Source organism: Pagrus pagrus (assembly GCF_965226575.1).
Source record: "Pagrus pagrus genome assembly, chromosome: 15".
In the NCBI taxonomy this organism is placed as follows: Eukaryota; Metazoa; Chordata; class Actinopteri; order Spariformes; family Sparidae; genus Pagrus; species Pagrus pagrus.
The window spans coordinates 20,364,102-20,390,981 of record NC_140199.1 but is presented as its reverse complement, the minus strand read 5'-3'; the positions used below and the strand labels follow the sequence as shown (position 1 = coordinate 20,390,981).

Below are 26,880 nucleotides of genomic sequence, written 5' to 3'. Positions count from 1 at the left end.
CAAACATAGAACATATATACTCTCAGATTCAAGGTAAGACACAAGCTCTGTACCAGAATTAAAGACAAGACTTCAGGTGTATCATCTGTGCTGTGGCAGGTTAGATGATTTGCTCATCTGGAGTGAGTCTTCTTTAATATGTTTTTCTGGAAAATGCTACTGATTAAAACAACAGACACATTAAAACATGTCCTGTAGCAGAATGGCAAGTGTCTAATGATGGCTGCAATATTCAATAATAAGACACAATGTGCTGGTTCTGTCATTATGGGGGGACAGTACACATTTAAGTTGATGTTACTTTTCAGTTTACAACGAAACTTTTAGATGGACTTTCTGTGGAGCCTTAAGCAGCAGAAAATGTGAAAATAATCTGAGTTATTCTAAGACCTACAGTCTGTACTGTACTGATCTGTTCTTTTCTGCAAGGAAAATCTCGCAACACAGTATTGTCTAATCTACAACCTCAAGAAAAACAAGTTTTCATGACTAATTTACAGTTTAAAAAAACAAAAGTTTTTAAAAAGTCTGATAATTTGTTATGTTGTGCTACTTTATTTTCTTTTTTTGCTGGAATTAATATTAGATATCTTTTTAATAAATATTTCAAATGGTATTATTGTCATTATTTAGAGCAGGGGTGCCCAAACTATTTCCCTTGTAGGGGCCCAAACTGAAACTTAATGCTGTGCGATGGCCGTGTACCCCCATTAACATCCTCCCTCCCCCCTCCTCTGCTAATCAAAGGTCAAATGGCGGGTGACCACACCCAGCTGGAGTTCCATAACATTGAGACGGGCATTGTGACCGAGAAACGCTTCATGTCCATGGTGCCGTCCAACTTCATCGGTCACCTCCAGAGCCTCTCCTTCAACGGCATGGCCTACATAGACCTCTGTAAAAACGGCGACATCGACTACTGCGAGCTCAACGCCATGATCGGCTTCAAGAACATCATCGCCGACCCCGTCACGTTCAAGTCGCGCTCCAGCTACGTGACCCTCACCACTCTGCAGGCCTACTACTCCATGCACCTTTTCTTTCAGTTCAAAACCACCTCCTCTGACGGCCTCATCCTGTTTAACAGCGGGGATGGAAATGACTTCATTGTGGTGGAGCTGGTCAAAGGGTAGGTGGATACTTCCCTGTAGAGCTCAAGTATGGCTGCAATGATTGAACAAACTTGTTTGTTTAAAGTAGATCTGCTCATATTCACTTATGTTACACTTTCAAGGGCTCAAACTGGGAATTTTAAGACCTTAAACATTCTACAAGGAAGTTTTATATATTTATGAAACAGTATCAATTTAATACACTATTGTATTGTATTGGTTTTACAAAGTTAAGGCAAAGTGTTGAGGATTAATTAAGGAGTCTCAAAGAGTCATCATGATCTGAAGTCTGTGGTGCTGATACTGCATTTGTCCACAGGGGCCGCCATAATAAGCAAAATTAAAGTTTCAGGAGCTGCTTTAAAGTGTAAAAGATATATTTTGTTCCTGTTTCACTAGATTTGACAGCGTTTTTGGTGTGGGAGTCTGGCTTTGGTGTCTGTGCTTTCATGCCTTGAGATAACTTGTAAAACAACAATGCTGTCAGTATGCTGTCAAAACTGATGTGTTTTTCGGGGGAATTTGTAAATGAAGTTTGACGCGGTGTGGGTGGCTCTCTTGTGTTTTTGTTGTTCAGATGAGGTTGTTTGCTGCTCTCGTTACAGTAACCACACAGCTCTTCTGCTTACACAAAAATTACTGAGGTTCTGGGGCAGACGTGCCTGTCACCAGGTGTAAAGATGAAGAAAAACGCTTTAAACTGAGTTGAATTAGTTTTATACTAGTGTAGCGAAATGTTTATTTGTGTAGGAATCTCCATATAAATGGATTATGATTTTAATAATGCAGCTCTGCATACTATATGACAGTTTCCAAACAGAGTATTATTCTTGACAGCTATGTATGTCATTACTATGGGAATTCAAATTATTTTCTTATCGCCTCTCTGCCAGAATATTTACCGAGAGAGCTGTCGGCTATTACTGTTCTTTTTAATCTTCATGAAGGCACAACAAATACCCAACATAAAAGGGAATCAACCACACAAGGGTGTGTTTCTTATTGCTGAATTGCAGCTATAGAATGACCTTCTTTTAACTAACGCCTGGAGTTAAGGTGGTATTCAATGTGCTAAACATTAAAGTCATACATTTTAATTAAAATGAGCATGCAAGTCATAAATTGCCTGTAAACCAAAGAATTTAAGACCCATTTGTTCAGCACAGCCCAGAACCTTTTGTTAACTCCGCAACCTGCCAATTATTTAGCTCCTTCTTAGACAGCTGCTCTTTGTGATACTCTCATATCTATACATTTGAACGCACAGGCACACACCCACGAGCACACACAAGCACACTCTCGCTCAAGTTTTCAGAGCGTTATGGCACTACTTTTCAGTTTTCTGGAAACACCCACAATGCTGTGTTTGAAGTCTTTTTCATAATGCCATGCTTTCATGTCCTTCCACTCCTGTCCATGGTTGCCTCCACTGATGTCATTAAATATCTGGTTCCAGTTACCTGCACTATGTGTCCGATCTGGGAAATGGAGCCCACTTGATCAAAGGCAACTCAAACAAGCCTCTGAACGACAACCACTGGCACAATGTCATAATCTCCAGGGACACCAACAACCTCCACACCGTCAAGATTGATACCAAGGTCACTACGCAGACGACCACGGGAGCCAAAAACCTGGACCTGAAGGGTGCGTAGGACGAGTGAATTTATGGTTTTTTTTATTCAGATTTTGTTAAATTGGAGCAGCAGTGGCCTAGAGGTGAGAGAAGTAACTGAAAGGTTGTACCAGCAGGATAAACCCTGCAGGGATGGAGGGAAAAAGCAATGCTTGGCCCTCACACATTACCGCCACAGAGGTACCCTTAAGCAAGAAACTAAACCCCCATCTGTTCAGCAGCCAACACTGCTGTGCATGTGGAGCAGCAAGTTCAGAGAAAAGACAATTTGTGTTTAGCAGACCAACCTTTGATAGAAATTATTTGAAAAATGATCACTTACAAAGATTTTGAAAATGTTTCTATCTGGAAGGATATTGGTGTTGTTAGTGTTCTACTTTAAAGCTGCATCACGTAGTTTTGGGGAATGCATTTTTGTCAGAAGGGAAAGTTCTTCATTCATTTTCATGACTGAATAAATACAATTAGATAACAATAATATATATAAAGTGACCCTACATAACAACACAGTTTGATACTGTTTGACTTTGTTTATATGTGGCGGACCCTGCCACCTTTCTAGCTTCAAACAGTGCTCTGGGGACCTTATTTTCCTCTGAGAACAGCTTGTTTATTCAGTTATGTAAAAATAAAAATTTCTTCTTTGTAGTTTTACCTCATTAATATCGTTAATATTAAAATTCAGAGTTTACATTTCTTCCCCAGAACTACAAAGTGCCCCTTTTAAAAACAGATGACACAGTTCTGGTTTAGACATGAAAAACTATTGATATTGTGTCATAATGTAATAAAATATCATCAACACAATTAGAAAAGGCTTTTTAAGCAAGACTGGCGATACCTTACAGCACACTCTCCCTTTTTAAAAAAAAAAAAACTGATCAATTCAGAATAATACTATAGTCTTTGGAGACGAGTAACACTGCTGTGCTTTTGCTCTGACCTTAAAATGCCTCTTCCTTCATTGTAAAAAGCATGATATGATGAGCTTGGCACTGCATTTTATTTCCACTAGGGGTCAGTATTGTTATGTTTGTCCTTTCTGCACAGGCAACCTTTACATTGGTGGGGTGGCTAAGGAGATGTACAAGGAGCTGCCCAAACTGGTGCACGCCAAGGAGGGCTTTCAAGGTTGTCTGGCATCAGTGGATCTGAATGGGCGGCTCCCGGACTTGATGTCAGACGCTATAGACTGTGTTGGACAGATAGAGAGGGGATGTGAAGGTGAGTAGTCTCGCAGGAAACTCCTTATGTTGCTTTTAATTATTTATTTTTTTTGTTAAATGTTCCAATCAAGGGTAATTTTTTAATTGTATTGGTCTGATATGAATAGATTTACATCTGATTTCACTAATAAAACCCTAAAAGCCTTCTTCTCTTAATTACCCAGACTTCTCCTCATTAACACACAACTATGCTAAAGGGCCACTGCGACACCATGCAGTGCTCACGCATGTCCGACAAGGACCCACACGAGCACTGTGAAGCACACCCATCCAGGCACCCACACTGCCAACCTGTGGCACATAATTTAACATCCATAAAGTGTGTTAGTATTCTGTTAGAATGCATCAAGCTCTGACACTCTCCACAGGCAATCATTTCTGTTTCACTTAGCCATAATCTGATTATTCTCTCTGCCATATTTGTCCTGCCAGTGTTATTTCCCATTTTATCCCCCATTCTGTTTTTGCTCTGTGCATGCTTGCTGGATCTGAGAGTTTGCCAGAAGCAATCCTTTTGAATTATGTATGAAGCCTTTGTTGCATGCATGAATATCATTTGCCCAGTCTAATGTGTGCACCACATCCAGAGACAATATTTGATTTATTTTTCAACTTCACTCACTTAGTTTAATTTCACAATTCATCCACTCATTTTCTATTGAGTACGCAACTTCTGATCTATTCATGTTCCAACATTACGAATGTAATCAAATTCAGCACCACGTGTGGGGCTGTCAAACCTGCTGTTCGTGCCACACACCATCAATGGTCCCTCTCAGTCGCAAACTGCTTCTATGATGTCACAGTTAGTGAAGGTATCGAAGGTCGCTGGTAGTATTTGACTACAGCAGGGACAGTTTCACAATATGAGAGGGAAAGTATTCAGCTTTCTATTACTTTATATTTTACTGAACATAAGCGACAAAGCACTTCCAATCATAATGACTTCACAATTGCATGCTTTTACTTCTCACTGCTGATTGCATTTTGAGAGTAGTTGCTGTTACAGTTCGGCTTTAACCCGGCCTCCATTTTACAATACAGTCTTTCCCCTCTGGCTCTTTCTTGGACAGACCTCCGCCCTAAATCCTGGCCCTGCTTCAACACTGTGTTTCTGTTGCTCCATCTCTGACGTCTTGGTGCTTTACTAACAGCTGGTGTACTTTGCCTTTTCCTTTCCTATTATTTTGCTGACAAAAGTTGCATTGATGAAAGCTGACTTGCAAGGTAGATAGCTCTGTCTGTTTGATACAGAGTCTGATTTCCCTCCCTTCTTTTTGCGTCTGCAATGCCCTCCCTCCCCAACACCTCTCCACAGTCTCTACCTCCACACTTTCCACATCCCCCTGAGCGAGATGACGCCTTGTTTGAATTCACCCACCTGTCATATGAAATGGGCTTCAGTCCCATAGGAATACAAGTATCATTATCATCTTGTATCGAAGTCTATGGGGCTCACGTTTTTGATTCACTCTCGCATATCGTTTGGTTATTTTTTGGACATAACTTTGGTTTTTGCTGTGATTATGTTGTCGTTTTTTTCATTTTGTGTCCACATACTGTAGATGTAAGGAGTACATTTGCATGGCTCATAGTCACAATAACAATGTTGCATGAATTTAATATAAAAAAAGAGGTTTTAACTCAAATTTCAGTCATATTTATGTTTTACATGAAAATAATCATTGTTGTCCCATGTTTACCAATGCCATATTCCAGTTCAGTCTATAGAAACTACATCAAGCAGCAGTCTTCAGCCTTGTTAGTGTTAATGGCCAGAAGCAGTGTGCTGCAAAAGAATAGAACCAGCGTCCAGTACTGAAAGCAAGTCAGATGCATCTTGATGATAGTCAATTAATTTATAATGAATGTAAATTTGAAATGAAGTAATTCGATTACGATCTAATTCAAGGCTTACATTTAATTCAGACAACATTACAGAAATGGGAACTCCTCTCAAAAAATAGATGATTCTGCATCTTAATTAATCATTTAGAATATGATGTCTGATATTAACTAGATTTCAGAAGTATGCAATTTCACGTCTGTTGTCTCGTTGTTTACTTGACTCCCGAGTCAAGTCAAATCAAATTAGACTGCATAAGATTTGTGACTCATTAGGACCATTACAATATGAAAGATTTCATTAGCAGTGGAATCATTAGTATACCAAGTACTTACATGCAAATTGATATGTATTAAATGTATTTCAGAAACATTTGCCATCATAAATTAAACTGTGCTGTTTTTTTTTTGTTTGTTTTTGTTTTTTTTCTTGTGGTACACTGTGTACACCATTTTACTTTTTGCATTTTTCAGCCTTGAGTGGGCTTAAAGCAAAAGCTTTAACTATTAAGCAGTTACCATAGTTACTCTGAGTCTGAGCAGCAGCTTTTGTGGCTACACTTTGTTCAGAAAAAAAAGATAATATGTAAGAGTGAGGCGGTAATGTATGTCCTTATTCAATAGCTGTACAACTTCTTTTAACATCTTCTGAGAGTAAATAAATACACTTTGAAATAAATACACACTTTTTCAATGCCATAATAATGACCAAACTGTTAAAGGTGGATGTGTTTCAAGAGGGTAAACGTGGCTGTAAAGGGGAGTGCAACATATGTGCATTCAGTCTGTGATATTATTCTGATTATATAATGTTAAATTAACCATCCAAATAGTAAATAGTAAAGTAGTAAATAGTCAAAAACCAAAATAATTCTCCAATAAAACAATATGATGATGATGACAGCATTCATCCATGCTAACCCATTTCACTAACATTTCTCCATTAACTGAACTAACTCAGTATCACCGTCACTTAAGCAGCCAGCCAGGCTATACAGCGCTATACTCACCGCATATTGGCTCAGACTGACACGACTGACTGACTGATGAGGCTGGGGGAATGATGTAAATGATAGATGCACAAGCATGAAGATAAAAAACTTTCACTCTTAACACATCTGGAAGCACGACTACATCGCTATTTAAAAAGGACGTGGATCACTCAGGTTCTGCATATCGCTGTCTTATGACCCTGTTCACAGCTGGTAATAATGTTTTGTGTTTATGGTGGATTCAGATTGCAATCAAACACTGTCTAACACAGAGGCTGGTTTCACAAAATATATTAGATTTGGGAATTTTTATTTATCTTTTTTGAGATTATCTTGTCCTGGGCCCTGAGCCTGACTAGTAACTTAATCTGAGCCAAAGTCAAAGTCTATCTTTAAGAAACCAGCCCCCTGGTGTGCAAGACGCACCATAGATAGATTATAATCTGATCGACAATCTTTACAGATGGTCATGGACTTGTGGCAGTTTGGAGAAGGAATGTAGAGTTAAAAAACTGTGTGTACTGTATACTGTAGACACATTTTACACAGTGATGTTACAATAATCAAGCTACATTAAATCTAAAAAAGAGTTTGAATACACGCTACAAAAGCCAGATGTACTTTAAATGGGTGCTATAACCTAACGCACACATAATATTCTGTATTCTGCTATCCTTAGATATAAATATAAAATAAAATATGGAAATCACTGACAGTTTAATCCAAGTGTAGACCTTGCTATAGACTTATTTCATGTACCTCAGATGTTTTTTTCATGCTGTTTTTTTTTTTTTCTTGTGAGGTTTTGGTTGTATCTGTTTAATGAATACAATTAAAGTCATTGAGTGTTCAGGGAATGTGGTAGCAGCATTTGTTGAAAGAATATAAATTATAACTAAATACACAGTTGCTACAGTTTTTTGGGTAGCATATAAATGTTTGTTCTGTGTCTGCTTCCATTTGCAGAAGCCTATTGTCTGTATGTTGTGTGTGACATTTAATTTCACTGCAGAGTCAATCTGCACACTGCGCTGCTTGTTATTATAAAAGTCGGCTCACCAAGTTGCTATTTATCTCCATATTCAGGCCCCAGCACTACGTGCCAAGAGGACTCATGTGCCAACCAGGGTGTGTGTCTTCAGCAGTGGGAGGGCTTCAGCTGTGACTGCAGCATGACGACATTTGGAGGACCGCTGTGTAACGATGGTAGGATTCCACTTCCTGTTTCTTTACTCTCCAAGTCTGAAGAGTTTTTATTCATTTATTTTATCTCATTACAGTCTAAAGAGTAGTGAAACATAACTTTGGTAAACTTTGCATGGCCCTTCCAGAATATTAGATGATGGGTCATTAAATCTTTAAAAAAAAAAAAGACATGCCTCTTACTCATCTCACAGCATTAGAGATGCATAATTCACTCCATCTGTTAAGATAATTAAATGCATCCAGGAAAGTCTTGGCGTCAGACATTTAAAGGTGGGTGTTAGCATCAACAGCAGGGCCATTTTTATCCTGCGCTTCCACACGACTTAGTTTAACCAGCTCATCATTGTTTCCTGTCTGCGTACTATAATTGTGTCCTCACAATGCCTGACATTTGCCAAAAATATGACATACTTGCTTTGTAAACCTTCCGTTCGCACCAAATAAAGGCACCAAACCGTGTGCTGTAACTGGCGACTCATAGGCTCTAACTTGGCCAGTGAGAGAAATCTCCACACAGCTTTTTATTTCAGTAGCTCTGCTTTGAATATCATCTTCACAGAGGGAGTCGAGAGCTGTTGCAGCTCTGCAGGGGAGGAACTTTAACACTGGAGATGCCTGGCTGACAGTTCAGTGAAGGCTCATTAAAGTTTGAGAGATGCGCCACTAGAGGGAGCAACAAACATTGTGTTCTGTTTAATAAAACATCAACAGCAAGTCAAATATGCCAAAAAAAATTAATGACACTAACCAGAAATGCACATATTAATTATTACAATTTATCAGAATGCATGATGTTGAGTATTGCATTGACAAATACCAATTACAGCCTCTTACACACCATAGACATTCAAACCTACTTTCAGCCACATGATGCAATTTAAAGTTCTGTGATATTAATCTCTGTTAAAGACAGCTTAATTGGCATTTAGTTTAACGTACTGCCTGCTCATTAATGTTTAGCTTTTGAGAGAACTGGGGTAATATCTGCTCCACCTTTAGAAAATGGGCTACTTTCTTATGCAAAACATGCACGAGGGATTTTTGTTTGGTCATTATTTTCTTCTGCAGCGGTTCACACAGTAAGGGGTGAATGGGCAAAGTGCTGAACTGCATTAAGGAGAAAAGAACAGTGTGGGCACTCTGGAGATGACACAAAAGCAGAGGAGAGAGCACCATAAATGTTAATGCATTCTGTGCCACTTCTACCAGCTTGATAAGACCCCATCTTTTGTTATCAACAGAAAGTGTTAATAGATTCCTGTGCAGCCTCGTAGCCTGAACATATCTGCTGCCTATGATAACACTAAAAGGATTCTTCTGTCCATGAGATGTGAGCTTGAGTGGAGCTCGTGCTGATCCAAGCCCTCCTTTGCTCGTTCCTACTCCCCCTTTTCATATTCCTCAGACCTTGTGTGGATCAACACAGGAGTGGGGCTGCGCTGGAGGTAGTGAGGGATATTTTTGATGGCGAACTCCTCATGAACCTTCCTCGTGCGTTAAAGGGGAAGAAATGCAGTTTGGAACTTTTTTTCTTTCTTGTCTTCCTGTCATACATATTCATCCCAAGCAGGCCCATAGAGCTAATTTAGAGCTGTGGGAGCAGAGCAGCTCACAGGACATGTATGCATATATTATAGCCGAGCAAAAGTGCTTTACCTGCTGAGTGGAGTTGCTCCAGATTGTCTTATTATTCCCGCTGACCTGACAAAACAATAGGACAGATCAATGTGCAGACCCAATGGATGCAATACGTTACCAAAAAAACAGACTTTCCAAGAAATGTCTTTCACCACGTATGAACTGAACTAGTCCTCAGAATAGTGATGCAAGACACCCTCACTCTGCCAAAAAAAAAAAAATGAGTAGGAAGAATGAAGCTGGAGATGGTTGGGTTTTATCTGTGCTGATGGATTGTCATGGGGATAGAGGGGGGGGGGGAGCGGCAAAAGAACGAGAGAAGCATCTCTGAGGAAAATACCACTTTTTTTCCAGATATATTTGCATAAGCTGAAATGCAGGCAATTTACAACAGCGCAATGGGTCTCCGAGAAAGCAACTTGCATGGGGAGCTCACTGCATTTCCATGTATTTCTCCAGCGGGTTGTCTTGGCACCCTGCCTTCTCAAAAGGAGAAAATATCCATTTCACAGCCCCTGGCCTCATAACATTTACAGCCAGGATGCATTGTACAGCTGTCAGTCAAAAATCATAAGGGAACTCGTATCATGGCTGATGGTACAAGACCATGTCATTGTTCAGCTCATGTACACTCAAAATGTAAATCATTCTGAGCAGAATGCTGTGTATTGATACTTGTGGTTGTAGTTGCCTCAAAATCACTGTTGTGCTTTGCTTTCTTCTGTTGTTTATCATTACAACACTCCACTGCAGTAGGTGACAGCGACCTGCAATTACATTAATTTAAAAAATTTGTTAACACGGTTTCATCTATGAGGAAACATTTGTCACCAAGGAATAAAACAATAATAGACAGATGGCGCTTGGGAAAAAGTGTTTGTTTTGTGTGATTATGACCTGAGATGATGATAAATTTGACAAAAAAATATTAGCTCATATATTTTTAAATGAATTTTAAAAAGAGTGAATACACATGACACACCATGGTGCAATCCACTGTGGTTTCAGTCATTCATGCTGCAAGTCTGATCGTCAGCTTATGTGATTGGCCAAAGCAACGTCAAGTGGGAGGCAGGCAGGATGAGGTGTGCAAAATACGGAGGGTTGCCGTTCTTTGAGCAAGTGAAGTAAAGAGAAGCATTTGGGAACTTGAACATACAGTCGTGTGGCAAGTCCTTTAAATGACTGCATTGCCACTTGTGGCCAAACACACATTGCTTTTTTTAATCCGTTTTGTCCTATGGAGGATGCACACTAACTTACGGCGGGCACATCACAAGTCTCTCATTTGATATTTCCTCAATCTTAAGTCCTGGCTTGAGCCAGAAGTCCTTCTGGTCCACCGTCTTGCAGGCCATCACACAGCCTTTATTTCTGCTCTGCGGAGTGAGAAAGAATCTCTGAGGAGCCATTCAGGGGAAATACAAGAAAAGCATTCTTCCTGGAGGACTTTCAGCTGAACACCATGACGTATAAATACTCTGCCCTAGACCTGGCACATTTGGACGACATGGCGGACGTCGCTTCACACGGTGCTTCTTGAAACACATTTTCTTGTTTCCTTTCTCTTTGCATGGTTTTCTTGCATTCTCCATGCATCAGTGAAATGGCACTGAAGTAAGTTGACTGATGTGGCTTACCCTCAGTGAGAGCATCTTCATTGCTCATGTTTTAGCAGTTTCTAGAGCATTCTATTGCTTTGTAGGTGCTGCTGCTTCTAATCAACATTCTGCAACAATCAAACAAGTTTCAGCACACTCTCTGCACTGGGTTTCAAGTTAGGTCCAACGTTTCTTGGCTGTGCCGTGAGTGTGTTATGATAAAAGTGTTTCAACTTTTCAGAGCAGTTCTGCACCTCTCTCACTCCAGAATGATTGGCGAGATGATGACATAGCTATAAAAACAATCTTCAGATCTTCTCTTCATCATCTCTCAAACACTTCACACCAGTGCTTTTTTCAATGAACTGTGGACACAGTGTCTTAGAGTCGTATTTATAGAACCTATTATCCCCCCTGGATACCTACAGTCGGTGAAACTCTGAGGAAAAAAAAGAAAATACAAGCCATGCTGGCCAAGATGAATCGAATTTCTCTCAGATCCTTGCGCATGTGAAATGAATTATGATGGTTGTGAATGGTGTTAAGCATGCATTTGGTCTCGTCACTACAAGCTGTTTTTGATGCCAGTAGGAATAAAATGACATGTGGAACACAGTGACTCAGGCAGCAGACACAGACTGCGTTTATCTGTGTGTGGTGAAGTCATCAATGATGTTCTGCGAGCGCAAGCCGACACTGGTAATCAGCCAAAAGCAGAATATTACCAGTGCCTTCTTCTAAGCTTAGAGTATGAGTTAATATTGCCATATTGCATTTTGTCTTCTCTCTAATGTCCACTGGGGTTTAGCTTGGTTTGTATGTGTGTGTGTGCACGTGTGTGATGGGGGACTTTATCTCAAGTCCAGACCTCCTGAGGGAGTTTGCCTGCAGTGGTCAAGCATGTGAGCGTAATGTACAGAGACAAACAGAATGGTGTTTGCTGTTGAGCTAAAGTGGGTCGTGGAGAGGCTACAGCGATGGGGTATGCCTAGCCTTCACGCAATTTTCGTCCCGCCTGGTTGCTCCTCTGCCCCGTCTTATAGCCAGAGCTATTAGTGCCATGTCAATATTGTATCAACAATGGAGGTTGTGTGCGGGTCTAGCCTCCATTGTCTGTGCCCAAGGGGCAAAGACGCACCCCTCTCACTTGATTTCTAATGGGTCTGAGTCAATGCTCATTCTTGTGTCTTTGTACCTTTGCGAGTAGTCCATCAGGGCCCTGGGCTCGGTATCTACGATGTGATCTGCAATAGACGTGGGTTTGATATTTCTTAAGCACATACAGAAGAAAGTAAAAGAGTCTGTCGTGCCGCTCCTCTTCATGTCATCTAAAGACAGCTACTTTGTAACACAGAGGAACCCACACACTGACACGTTTGTTGCATCAGTCCACAAAGACAAGACTTCAACTTGATATTTAAGAAAAGACTAGAAACTCTGAGTCGAAGAAATCTGAGAAAGTTAAGCGAATGAAAACAATCAATCCCCTGAGTGGTGGATTTCACTGACAATTAAGTGTTGTAAGAAGCAGTGCATCAGGTCCAATTCTTCACTGTCTACATTCCTGTAGTTAAAAACTGCATATAGAATCTACAATCAATCATCTTAGGGCATGTTCCTCGATTTTGGTTTCATTTCTTTAAATAGGTCACTACAGTTTTGACGATCCACCAGATTTATCATGCTGATAAAATCACACACGAGCGCACACACACACACACATGCAGGAAGCAAAGCAGACAGTTTTGTCCCGATCCTCTGTGGTGGCGTGCGAGGATTAGACCACTTAGTTTGGTTTCGATCAATACAAGGGGACACCCAGTCGAGTAGCGAGGCCAAGGGGACATGAGGCACTGGAGTAAACAGCCTGCTGTCACATGGAAGTAATGTCCTCTTTGCCCTGGATGTGTCCCTCTTTTAATGCAGCTCAGCGGATCTAAGGATCTGAGAATATTTGGGTTTTCAGTGCAAATTGTAAGCTTGGCCTAGCTTTGAGCAGCCATTGTGCCCCAAGATATGAGAGCAGCATACTTAAGTGCTTCTGTGCTTGCAGCCATTCCCCTAAATGTGCACGCATGCTTAGAAGGAATATAGCACGTCTGATATAATGTTTAACTGATCTGCTGTGAGGCAGCTGAAGGCTTTTCAAATGTACAATCAAATGAACAGTCCATGCTGTCAGTAGAGAGGTTTTTTTAATTTTTGTTTGCTACATCACTTTAAAGAAAAAAAAAAAAAAAAAGGATTTACTTACAGAAAATAAGTGTTGCTTAATGTGTACATAAAAATCCAACATACGCAGAATAAAACCAAGAGACCGAGATTTTTCTAGACCAAAAACTAGAATGAATTAATCCTCATAACAGGTATTGTATCCAAAGCTTGGCACAGCTCAGGGGTTCTTAAACATGTCAATCAAAAGTCTGCAATAAAGTTTTATACAAGGTCAGGGGCCCAGAACGGTTGGCGATAACAAAATAACAGTTAATCAATTAATTAACTTTGCATCTTCCATATCTGGCATCTTTAGCAAGTAATTATGAAAAATTCTGCAGTAAACTGAAACTAAAAATGATCAGAGATAGGTTACTTGGGGACGTATTGTACAAAAATATGGTTAGAGTTTGCTGATAATTTTTTCATAGAAGTTTGTAGCAGAGGAACAAGAAAGTAAAAACAGATGTAGCCGTATATTTCAACAAAGGAAAATAAGAAAAAAAACGTTATAACTTTCCCATTTAAACAACTTTCGTGGCCATTGGAGTATAGATTTCTGAGTTTATGTGTGCTCCATGGCGTCCCTGTCAATGCCCATGCACTCTGCTGTATAAAGCGATGTGGATTTAAGAGTAGAGTACTGTACGTGCACCTGAATGCACCATGAGTGTCAAACTCTGAGACAGACAGCGGAGACAAGAGAAGCAAAGATAAATCAATGGAGATAAACGTGACTCTTGGCAGAGTTTTTTATTACATGACTATTTCGATACAAAAACAATTAACTGCCAGTGTGGCGGATAGCCTTGCGCAATTTACTCGCCAAACGCAAAATATGGCCACATTTGGAGCTTGGCGGACTCTGTTTCTGACTCAGAGATATTCTTACAACTAAATTTATGTTAGCTGTAGAGCAAATGAGACACATTATGCACCTGCAATTCAGAAGCTGACAGCGGATTCTTCAGTGTAACGTTAATCAACACTGTCTCACTCTCTCCAGCAGTTCATGTTGCCATGAACTCAATGAAAGGGAAATAAGCCACATTAACACACACACAAATGAGCTCCAGTTATGCCGTGTAGCTATGTATTCAACATCACTAAAAATGTATTGCTCGATAGAGAATGTGTTTTAAAATAGCAAACACATAACATATTGTAGTCTTCATAACACAAGCTGTGGGCTGAGAGTGGTTATAGATTGACCTGCCATTCCGTCTGGGTGCAAACCGGAGTCCTGACTTTGAGAAGCCCTGGTATAGCTTTTAACTGTGTGCCATAAATATCCATTGATGTCCATAAACTATTAAAAAACACATAAATAACCCACATTGTTGCACTGGGTGACATGCTCCTTCATTACCATGAGCTAACACACTATGCTCATCTATTATCACAAGCTCATCTATTACAAAAGTCAGAAACTTGTTTGAAATCAACCGTTTATTGGACGTTTAATGCTTTGTTCAGCTCCACCTTCACGCTTGTACAGTGTGTCAGTGCCTGCAGCTACTGTATGTACTGTAGTAGGATGTGGCTCTACATATATTTCCACACATATCCCATAGCTGCTGCTTGCTCGTCCAGGTGGACGCAAAGGTGGATGGTTGTTTAAGATTTTCGTCATTCCTGATTCTTGTTTAAAGAGGCTTTATTGTTTCGTGGTCACTATCTGGCCTTCCTTATGCTGAATGAGTATCAGAATTTAAAGGGGTTTCTGTGTGAGGAAGTGGTGGCCATATTTGGATAAAGGCTGTTGGCATGGAAACCAGGTCTCCTTCCTCCCACCGTGGATGCTGTAACATGTCTGTAACCTTGCCCAAGTAGTGAGATCCCTGCAGAAAATGGTGAAGAATCGCTAATATTTTTCAGCCGGCTTCGTTGACTACTGAATTATCATGGATTTGACGCACACAAACATACAGAAGACTTTAATAGCTCACTTGACTGATGGCAAAACATAGACTACAGCTGTGAGGATGCATGACAGGATGCTTATTATGTGATGTAGCTTCATGCTGGCACAGTGGCATTAGTATGGAGGAGCAGCGGTGTCTGACATATGTTAAAATGTTCATACAGTGTGACAGAGCTTCTTCAACAATGCACACCCCGCAGCTGGGGAGAGTGCTTCTTTTTGCGTTTGTCTATTATAAGAGTCCCTGGATTATTTTTGTGTCAATGAACAGTATGTGGTCAGATCAGAGTTGAGCAGTAGCATTACCCACCTTCAGCTCTCTTCACTGTAATCTCTGCTGTAATCAGCATCTCATCTGGAGCTCATTGCAGTGCAGTGGTGAGAATCTAATCTTTGAGGTGGTTTTTATTAATTGGTAGCCCAGAGGGACATGTTGACAGGAAATAAGAAGCTGTTGTTTCTCCACAACACAATACTAATTAAAGTGTTGACTAGAAGACAGAGTATCTGCTAAACTAGCCTGCTGGGTGATACACTGAGACTGTGAATATTCCCCTCTCTTGTAAAGTCGCACTACTGAACACGACACCGGGGAGAGCTGTGGCAAGAATCCTAAACATGCCTCAAAAAACTTGCTCCTGCCTAACTGTTTAAAAACTTTTGATTGCCTCTGTTGACATTCTATGAATGATTTCACAGTCAGACGTCGTTTAATTGAAGGGAAAATTTGATTTTCAGTTCAGTGAATTGCAAATTGAGATGCTGATGGACATTGTAATCAAAAAGCGCAGTGAGATGACAATATTTTCCCAATGACAGTTACACAAGAATCAGTGTATTGTTCTGTAGTAAGAAACAAAATATGAATATTTAAGTACAGCAATATGAATGAATGTTACCCCTGTGAATGTAGGTCTGACTTTACAGGATGTGCAGAGACAGACAAAAAGAGAAAAAAAAACAGAAACCTCAGGAATGCAGGACAATTTCATTGAGTTATTTCAAATGCTGAAAGCCTTCATTCTGGAAATTATACCTCTTATCATATGACATTTAATAGGCTACTATGTTTTTTTCTCATTTTAGCCGTACTGCTATGGCAGTGACACTAATAATTATGTGACCCACCTGCCTGGAGAGCTAATTTCTTCTAATTCCATTCTTTCTGTTCTCAACTAATATTTATGCTTGTGAACTTTAGTTCTGGGTGAGCCAAAAGGGCTCTTCTGGCTCTCTATCATTATTGGCTTAATGACAAACCTATTATGTCCTCAGCAACCTGTGGTGCACGAGGTAGGTGCATTAAAGAGCCCCAACTGTGACAACAGACCTAGAGTTAGTCGAACGGGTTCTGCTGCTCCAAGTCCTGTGGTGACATGTTGACAATGAACCACATGATGGGTCTGACAGAATGTAATTAATTCTGCAATCAAAGTTTGCTTAACCTGCTAAACAGAGGTAATGGGGAAAAAATGAGCAAGACGAAACTCTTTTTGTGTCAGGAGGGTATATGCTGCAGTGCTGCTTTTGATATGAACGTTGAGCATGATGAACATTACTCACAATGGCGCTGCAGTAGGCTTCTTTTCCATTTCAATGAGACCACTGTGTTGGCTCCATGGGGGGTCCTGTTGTAGACGGGTTATTTTTTGCTTCTGAATAGTGCGGCACAAAAGTTATGGCTCTGCTTTGTGAGCAGTGCAACGTAATTTCATCTGGCAGCACAGAGTGTTGGACGATAAAATACATGCAGGTACACACACCAGAGAGAATACTGTAAATAAATGTCTGTAAGTCCTCTTGAGCAACTGTTCTGATGCTGCTAGCAGTAGGACAAAATCATTTTTTGTACCCTATGGTGAGTACTCAGGAAACCTCATTGTTTGACCCATCCATCCATCCACCCCACCTCATCCCAACATAGACTTCACTCTACTTTCACCAGACTTCCTCATTTGCTCCTATCATTGCTACAACCATTTGAGGGCTCGGTCACATGAAACATAAACTTGCGTCATTTTAGAGCTCTTATGAAATGACTGACGTTGTTGATATTCTTCAGAGGCCAGCCTGACCATTGTGCTGATTTGATAGGTACCTTGCCAGCATTGATATAAAAATGAAAATAAATGCATTTTCTACATATGTACAATTTGGCTACAGTGTCCTTAGCTTGTACACTGTAGCAACCCATTCTGTTTTCAAGGTAGGGTAATGTAATCGTCATTATACAACACAGGGTTGCATGACGAGATGGTAGGCCATAAACTCCTTTATGCTCCAAAAAATACAGATCATATACAGTTATTTATAAACAAATATACATAAACACATGATTGCGATGGTGATGTGGACGGCATCTTTAATTGTTGTGTAAGTCCTCCTCTCCTTGTCCCGTTGTAGTCCAAGATGTTGTGGTGGAGACAGGTCTCTGCAACAGATGCAACAGTTTCTGATTTCACGTTGTTTGGCCAGCCCATTTGTCAATTTCCTTTTCCTGTGACCAGACAATAGACAGGACCAGCCTTAAACCATGCTGGATTAGCGTGGATCTTATTCCGACTCCTCCCTGCGGCGGTCCGGCAGGTCACGTTGGATAGTTGAAAGATGCCGCGGGCTGTGATGATCTCAAAGTCCACTGCTCTTAGTCCAAAACAACTGCTTTCTTCTCCAATGCTGAGACACAGTGTTTCTGCCATAGACAGTGCGGGTTTCAGCAATGAAGCTGAAAAAATGACGGTTAAAAAACAAAAGTGTAGCATAATTTGGAGCTACCAGCCGCTGCATCTTCATGCACAGCCGTTGCCATAGCACCGAGATATCCCACTGCATTGTTTTCCAGTAGTGCTACTGTTGGTGTGAAAGCCCACTAAGTTCCAAAGTAGGAAACAGACCTGGAGAATGAATCAGAAATGCTTGAAAGCTAAACCTTTGCTTTTTCTAACACTTTTTTGTGATCCTTTTTTTTTCCTTTTATTGACAATTATTGGTGTATTTCATGCCAAACAGAATTGTAAACATAACAACAAAAGTCTTGTGTTGAATAACAACAGTATGCACAATATGTATACAATAAGAAAAATGATGATGGAAAGGAAAAGACTGAGGAATTAGGCCAGACAGGACAGATGAACATCCTGAAAGGCTTTCCGATTTCTAAGAAATTCTGGTGCTTTGAGATTTTAGGTCAGGTCAGCAGCCATCCAAAGCATTAGTTTTTGGCAAGCTGGGAAACCCAAAGCGTCAGTATTTAAAGAGTTGGGAATAGAGACCCAAATAAACTTTCTTACAAATAGGACCTTTAAAGTTAGCGTAAAAGCAAATGCCACATCTCCTTTGCCCTGTGTACTTGATAATTAAGACACTATGTCTAGGAATGTTGGAACCCACGCATGAAAGGAAAGGGAGTTGGAAGGCTTCCTGTCAGTATTTCCAGTGCTGTAAGACCTGCTACTAGCGCTCACTTTTTGATTGCTGTCAAACTCAAATTGGTGAGATTGTTAAAAGTGAATGTAACAGGCAAGCAAGGCACACCAATCCCAAACATCTCAGAGGGGGTAGAGGCAACCATCCCCTCAGATTATGGCCACAGGAGAGCATTAAATAACACGGTTCATGAGATAGAGTACAGGAGATGTACTATGCCTTCAACACAGCCACAGAAGCATCTAAATAACTTATCAAATGCTGTCACAAAGCAAATAAAAGACCTTCCGTTTCAAGAGCCGCTTCCCAGCCAGGCTCTGTTGCTAACAAACAACTGTTTAATATGTCTGAGCAAAGCTGAGTGCTCCAAGTAATATTAACAATATGCACAAAGGGCTTACATACTGCAGATCTCCTCTATTGCATCACTGGGAGGTCAATAGAACTTCTCCATCTAAATTGTCCTTGAACTCAACATACTCCTACAATTTTTATGGATGAAAGACAGATTTCTTGGGTGGCACTGCTGAAATCCTCTCTTATCTGTAGACAGTGAGAGTGGAGAGCACACACAAATCACTCACTGTCTTAAGCGAAGTCAGTCCCAGCAATAGAACTGTCCTGACAGGATGATGTAGTGAAGAAACCTGCTCAGTAGGCTTGAAAGATACTTTGGACAGGATCTATGGTATTGAGGATTGCTACCTCATGCGCTACCCCGGAGAACATATCTCTGGATGTTCACTCACTCGATTCAGGAGATGGTATAGTAATGGCTGGTCAAAAAATAATTCATTACAGAATATCATTGCATGCATCAGACTTTGTGTTCCATATGTATGTTTCTAAACATGTTAAAAGCATCGCTAGATTTAATAGACAGAAAATCTTGAATTGGCATGAGGCTACTTCCAGATCTCACTTAATATAGGCAAAGTAAATGCAGTAAAGCTTGTGAGGCTGATGTGTGCAGAGAACTGGAGCCACACTGCCTCACTCGTTCTATATCTGACACACTTATACAATATACTGTACATTGTATGCTGTGCTTTAGCCTTCAGTGAGACATGAATGAGTCTGCGTACCCTTTAAGGGTCACGCTGGTCCTGCTTCGTTTTCCTTTGGATTTTGTTGCACACATTCTCTTGACAAGTATTGGAGCTGAATTATTTTGGTCTTACCACCCTGTCGGGGTACAGTCAATGACATTTTAAATGTAAATCACAAATGTTTTCTGGACTTCAGTTAGGATTCAATGAACAGGGATCCGAAAGGCACCTTTCACTCTGAAGCAGCACAATTAATTCTGCATAATCCACTGTAGCAGGATATATAGCAACAGTCACACTCAAACTTTGCAACACATAACATCATACACCAATCAGCAATAATACTAAAACAACTGAAGATTGGGTTGTTCATGTCAAGTGGCAGCCACACGAATGCCATAGCAGAACATTGCATTGTAACGAGATGATCATTGTTATTTACCTGACTTATCAGTGGTTTTAATGTTCTGGCTGATTAGTATATATTGCACTGCCAGTTCCCCACACAGCCTGCCACATTTATCTGGCAGCCAGGCTAGTCACCACTGGTGTCTTAGACTGTGCTGGCTGTTGGGACTCCATGGTGGTCCCCTCTGACTTCTAAAAGCAATGCTTACACTGTCTTCATGCACATCAGGCAGCCTTTGCCTCTGAGATACATTTTGAACCAGAGTCAAAAGGCACTCCATAAATACAGAGCTGTGTGTCATCTTGCCCTTGTATGACCACCAAACCTGGCTGGAAGTGACAGTGTTTCAACACAGCAGCACAATACTCATTTTAAATTGTCAGCGACTTGCATATTTATCAGAACAGCTTTGAGTGTGAAGGTTGTGTGAAGTACAGATTCTGCATTGTGTGCCATAAAGGCGAGAGCCTCAGGAGACCATGCAACCTCCTTATTCATCTGTGAAGGTTCATCTCATTCACCTGATTCATGTTTCTTCAACAGTTTCATGGTACTTGAATGATTCATAACAGAGAGAGGGCTGAAAATGCACAGTTATAGATACTTGAAATGCATTGCACGTATGCTAGAGTTGAGGTTCAAAATAGCTTAAAGTGCACTTTGAATGAAGAACACTGGAAAAGAATAGCATCAGTAGTAGTGCTCCTTGATTAAACTCTGTCTAGGAAGGGGATCTTTCATTATATGACTGCATGTCAAAGGATCTTCACTTGACCATGGGTCGCAAAACAGAATGCCCTTTTATTCTAAGAGCTGTGTTTTTGATGAATTTTTTTGATGGAATGAGTCTAGAATACCTCTCCAAAGAGAAACGATTTTTGTTTTGTGTGGTACTTTGTAGTCTTAATTCCAAGAGGAATGAACTTCATTCAAAAGCAGGCAAGAGGCTTTTGAGAGGAGTGGAAGCGGTTTGTTTATAAATACTTTTGCATTTTTATAAAACCTCTTTGTTGTCCCTGCTCGCTGTAATGCAGAAGAGTGGTTCGTTAACAAAGGAGCTGTGGCGCTCCTGAAGGGAGACAGTCTGTCCTTGACCTGTTCAGGATGAAGCGCTCTGAGAAGGGAACTGATCTACTTTGGATGGATTTCAGGAAAGACAGACAGACAGAGACAGACACAGTGCCCCGGTGGCCCACTGCATCTTGGGAACTGTCAGAGGAGATAGAGAGAAAGCCTCCAGAAAGCTGCCGACCTGTGACCCCTATCTCTCTCACTGACAGTTAGGATTTGGTTTATGTATTTGCAGACACATCATCATCGCACGTACACACACCCCCTCAGTGACACACGCTCGTAAGTACGTACATACGCCTGTACGCACACACACACAACCTTTATTTGCACTTAGGTACAAGGATTTCTGAATGTTATTTCCTCTGTGCTTGATCTTAATGTGTATTTAAATGGATTTATGGAAATGAATAACACTGTTTGTGGCATCATTTATGCATTAGGAAAAAAAAAAAAAAAAAACAGTTCGTCACATCAGCCAGATTCCAAAGCAGTCCTCGCCAGCAGAATCCAGCAAGTGAAAGGAGCAAAAGGAGCCTATTGGCTATCCAAACAGCTCAGTGTGCAGTGAAAAAAATCCCATCTGGTTATCTTCCATATATGTAGTCTGGTCCTGCTCCAGCTATCGTAAGGGAAAGGATGCTGTGTGCAGTGTGCGTACATGTTGGTATGCGTGCTCACTCTAAACAACAGAAGCCATATAACCGCGTCACTGTGCTTTTATGATGATAAATTGTTGTGCAGTGCAAAATCTTTCTCATATTGAATGGTTTACAGCGTCACACATAAAACTCCACATCTAAACAACACAAGACTCCATTAAACTAACACATCCCAATAAAAATACTGCAGTATGTAAATGCAGAAATCAAGCAAAATTACTTTAAATATTAACGGTATCAAAAGAGTGTTTTAAAATGAGCTTTTTGAAAGTTATTTTAGTAGCTCCATTGAATTAATTATAATGTCTCAGTCATTTGAGACAAAATTAGAGTAAGGATGAATGAGAATTAATGTGGAGTTTGTTTCTTTGTTTTGCCCCTCAGTGAAAATGCAGCGCCATTTGCTGATTTGATTTTAGAACACTAACTGTGCATTATTTCCCATTAGTGGGGTGTTTTATCAGCTTGAGTGGTATTATTTATGTAGTCTTCACAGCTTGCATAATGAACAGTGTGTGCAGCACAGATCTCTATGCGGTGCATAAGGGTTGCTGCATTTTATGTAAACCGTGACATTTGATGTTTGCGTAGCTGCTCAGCTCAAAGTACATGCATGTATGCTCTATTTCTTTAATATGATAATCATTGAGTGTGTGACAGCGGCACATGCGTGAGAGATATATGTATTCATTGAGAGAGCTAATCACTTAATGATGAGGGTAGTCATGGCTGTGGTGATGATTGAAAACTTCAGCTCCAGGGCTCTGCAGCACGAGCGCCAGTGATGAGATGCAGAGGTGCAGCTGAATTGGAAACCAGCTAGTCGATGCAGTAGGTTAGAGTTAACTTCAGTCACTCTGACTGATATGGTAGAGTAATCTGATGGACAGGCACCCTGATGTAACATCCTCTGCTAACACAAACAATATTGACACTCTGGCCTCGCTCTGTGTTGAAATACTGTACAGCCTGTGTGTTTATTATGAGTGTTGACTCCCTGTATCTGTCTGTTCTGATCATGTCACATCTCCGGATGACTAAGACGGCACTCGGTTTCTATTCCCGTACACTTGGACACATTAGCATCAGCGCATTGTGTGCTCCTCTGTCTCCCTCTGTAGCACTTGTGAATCATGTTTGGATGAGTAATGACATGTTTGATATTCACATAATTCTCCCGCGTGTTTAAAGAGCTCAGGTTCAATATTGTATGTCAATGTATGACGGCCAATATCACTGTTGCATGCACATGTGACGAAGGATGACACTGTATGTGATGTAACAGCTGCCTGTTCCATCGACTGAGTCTTGTGTGCAGCAAACTAGAGATTTGAATTGTGACCAATCACATACATCATGGGAATCTGACAGCCTTTACATTGCTTAGTTAATTAGATAAAGATCTCATGGAGATCAAGTGGCAACCGGAATCTTTCACAGCCTTTAAAGGTGCAATGTATCCAAATTTTAGTTGAAAATGTTCAAAAAATATCAAAATTTTCACCAGAATGTGAAGAAATAACAGTTTTGATGTTATGACATTAACTACGGAAGTTAGCATGCTAACCAGCTAGCCCTGGCCTGGCTCCTGTGCTAACGCTGTTAACACCAACGCTTCCCAGGAGATCTGAGCTCACAGTTTGGACAGTTATCTGCACAGGTAACTGAGCTAATGGTCTAATGGCAGCAACAGTTAGTTACTCTACGGATATGCTGCCATCTACTTGATTTTAGTGTGAATTCAGGTGGTCAATTCTTACATATTGCCCCTTTAAAGCGCCCTATTTTATGCTCACTTTCAGGTCCATTCATTTATTTTAAGTGTCTAGGTGTACATTTCTGGAGCACCTCAGTTCATCCTCTGTCTGAACGCTCGGTTTTAGTGCCTGTCTCTTTAAGGACCCCCACTGAAAAGCACAGCCTGCTCTGATTGGTCAGCTCTCACAGGCCTGAGCAGGCACCACCCACTGTGTTTCTGCATCAGTGCTGCCATTGTTTTTGTAATAATGGTCGTGCTCAGACACGCTGAGGGCGGTGACTGTATCGTTGTGACATCACAACCTTACAGAAGTCTTGACGGCTCGTTTGAAGGCACAGTTTCTGAATACGGGCTGTGTGCTTTTCTCTGATGATACTTTCACAGAATTTATATAGCAGCTAGACCCGCTTTATAATTAAAAAAGACATGTAAATCTCACATTGTACAATATGGGACCTTTAATACACCACGCTCACTGCACTACAGTTAGATTCTCCCCACCAGTGTACAGCATACCCTCGAGATAAAGGCTTCCGTTGGTAGGGACACATATGCTGTTGTGCCTGACACAGATGTGTCACTCCTGCACACAACAGGTATACCCGGCTCATGCATGGCTTCGCCTGCATGCTTGATCTGCTCTGAGCCAACAGTTGCATCTGATACACCAAGCTGCACCTGATTTGTAAACAGCGTGCAAGCCCCTTTTATTCCCCAGTATGTCACTGATGGTGTTCATTAAACTAACACGTCGGTAGATGCATAATTTCTTGTAATGGCTACAGTAAACATCACAGCGACTCTCGAGGAGGAGAAACATTGCTGTCAAAGTGGTTCTAAGTGCCCATCCCTCTCTGAAGGGTCTCTCCATGTGTGATAAAGTGCCGCCTGATGGCCCTTTAACTGATTTAAAGGCCTTGCTCCAGTCGGGTCAGGTACTCTTAGACCACCCATCTGCTGCTCTCCCGCCAGTCCTCCAAAAAATCATCTCATCAGCTCAGTGCACTGTGGTTGCACTCTTAAGTGAGTAACAGAAACTACCCTTGTTCTTTTACAGTCCTTTGCTCTCCAAGGGACTATTACACCCAAGACCAATTCCTCCTCCTCTCACTGATCACTTAGTTCGTGGGAGAAAGTCAGCCACACTTTCCAACAGATTTCCCCCCTTTTTAAATTTTTTTCCCCATTTTGCTTTTTAGATAACTCTCCATGGCTTTGCTTTGTGTTTTTTTGTGTGAGTGTGTGTTTTTTTTACCTAAACAAAGAAAAACAGAGAAATGTAGATCCAAAACGGGAAATGCGCTCAAAGCCTCACACGCATCAGAGATTCGCACAATCCTCTGGGTCTTAAGTGGAAACAAAGACGAGCTGTTTTTGGCTCTCTGTCAAGAAGACATCTCACTAACAGGAACAAGAGTCAGAACACAATAGGAAATCAAAAAAACTCTTTAATGATGAAAGTTCGCTTGTGAAAGAGGCTTTTCTCATTTTGTGGCCAACGCGCTACAATCTTCTGGTTAAAGCCGATGAGATGTGTTAACTGTGCTGAAATTAGTTTCGGTCATGGTCCCAGGTGTTTGCTTTTGTGCAGGCTGAGGGAATTTGGTTGTGAATGTTTTCCCTGAAGCTGTATGCACAGCCTCTTTGCTTTTCTTACTCCTCTTACTTCAGCAAGCAAATTTGTCATGGAAAATGACTGTAGCAGAGGGCAACCTGCTGAAGGCTTATTGGCATTCTAGCAGAGGAGACCTTACAGGAGTTTGTATCAGATCAAAACTGATTTCTTCTTTAAATATTTGAATATCTGGAGCGACATAATACATTGATAAAGCTTTTAGCAGTAATCCTTTTTTTTTTTTTTTTCCTGAATGTAATGATCTTCTGCTGCCTGGATATGTCAAACATAAGCTGCTGGCTTTGTGATAAACCGGCTGACCCTTTGTGCACTTTACAGTTTCGCCACTTGGTGGCACAAATGAACAAGTAACTAATGATAAACCTGATAAAGGTATCACCTCACTGCTGATGTCATTTACTTTGGGTGCTGCATACTAACACCCAGAGTAAACTTTGAAAAAAACAGTTACACAGTGACAGTGTACACATTTTACACTTGTATTTATCTAATATAATATAGGTTTGCATATTAAGATCTGATTTTGTTTCTCCGTAAAAGTTTGCTCTTGAGGACATACTGTAGGTTGTTGTCCTTGGCAATCAGCCCTGATAGATTGCCTTATTAGGTGTAATTATGCAGATTGCACTGCTGATAATTATAAAAGTGTAAACACATTCAGCATGAACATTCCTTTTCACCATTGCAAATGAGAACGGAGCAGTGGTTCCATGCTGCTGACTTTTTAGCACCAGGTGGCTGCACCGACTTATTGAGATTCTACAAGGTGAGAACAACACAGTTGCCTAATGTGCGCAGCATCTGCTTTGCACTTCAGTCACTTTCTTCTTTTTTTTTCTTCCCTTCGTAAAAGCACAATACCAGATACAGCAGAGAAATAAGAAGTATCCTCGTCTGTCCTCTTGCCAGATGGCAGATTATATTCATCTTACCGGTTATGTTCATCTTATAACAATAAACTGTCTGTTCTATCAAAATGGAGCCCTCACTTCTAATGTATTTGTACTCAGTAAATGGATCAAGTGAAATGTTCATCATTAATGTTCATTTAATTGGTTCCTCCTCTCCTCGAGGCTTCTTTCATTGTCTCCGTGTGAACAGTGAAGTGAAACAGAAAATGGAGAAGGACACATTATCCTCTGTGTCACGCTGGCTAAGTTGGCTTTCTTTGGGCATGAAATGCCTGTGTATTCCCTGTAAACCATAAAGATCGGCTCAGCAGTGCTTACAGTGTTTTGGTTTTTTTCCTGCAGCTTAGAACACTGCATTTTGAAGGGGAGGATGTTGAATGGCCAGTGTGCAAACAGAAGCAGGCACACTGCAGCTGAGCCTTGTGCTCCCCAGTCCTGAACTCTGAACACTGAGCACACTTCCCAGCTGAACCGGATTGTGTTTATCAGCAGGGCTTTTATGTCCACATGTTCCCTACATTCCCGTAACCCGTGCTGCACACTGAGTCTGAGATCAGCATTCC

The 26,880-nt window shown here is 40.8% G+C and overlaps 1 protein-coding gene across 18 annotated transcripts in view; it reads left to right on the top strand.

Annotated features, from left to right (window-relative positions):
* The window catches only part of LOC311271084 (neurexin-1a), a 273,006-nt gene that overhangs the window by 132,002 nt on the left and 114,124 nt on the right, over positions 1-26,880 (top strand). For all 18 annotated transcript variants that reach the window (XM_084376499.1, XM_084376496.1, XM_084376495.1 and 15 more), the window contains 4 exons: positions 748-1,129; positions 2,569-2,759; positions 3,799-3,972; positions 7,898-8,017. In XM_084376499.1, coding sequence (XP_084232625.1) covers positions 748-1,129; positions 2,569-2,759; positions 3,799-3,972; positions 7,898-8,017 — 867 coding nt within the window. The remainder of the gene's footprint in view (positions 1-747; positions 1,130-2,568; positions 2,760-3,798; positions 3,973-7,897; positions 8,018-26,880) is intronic.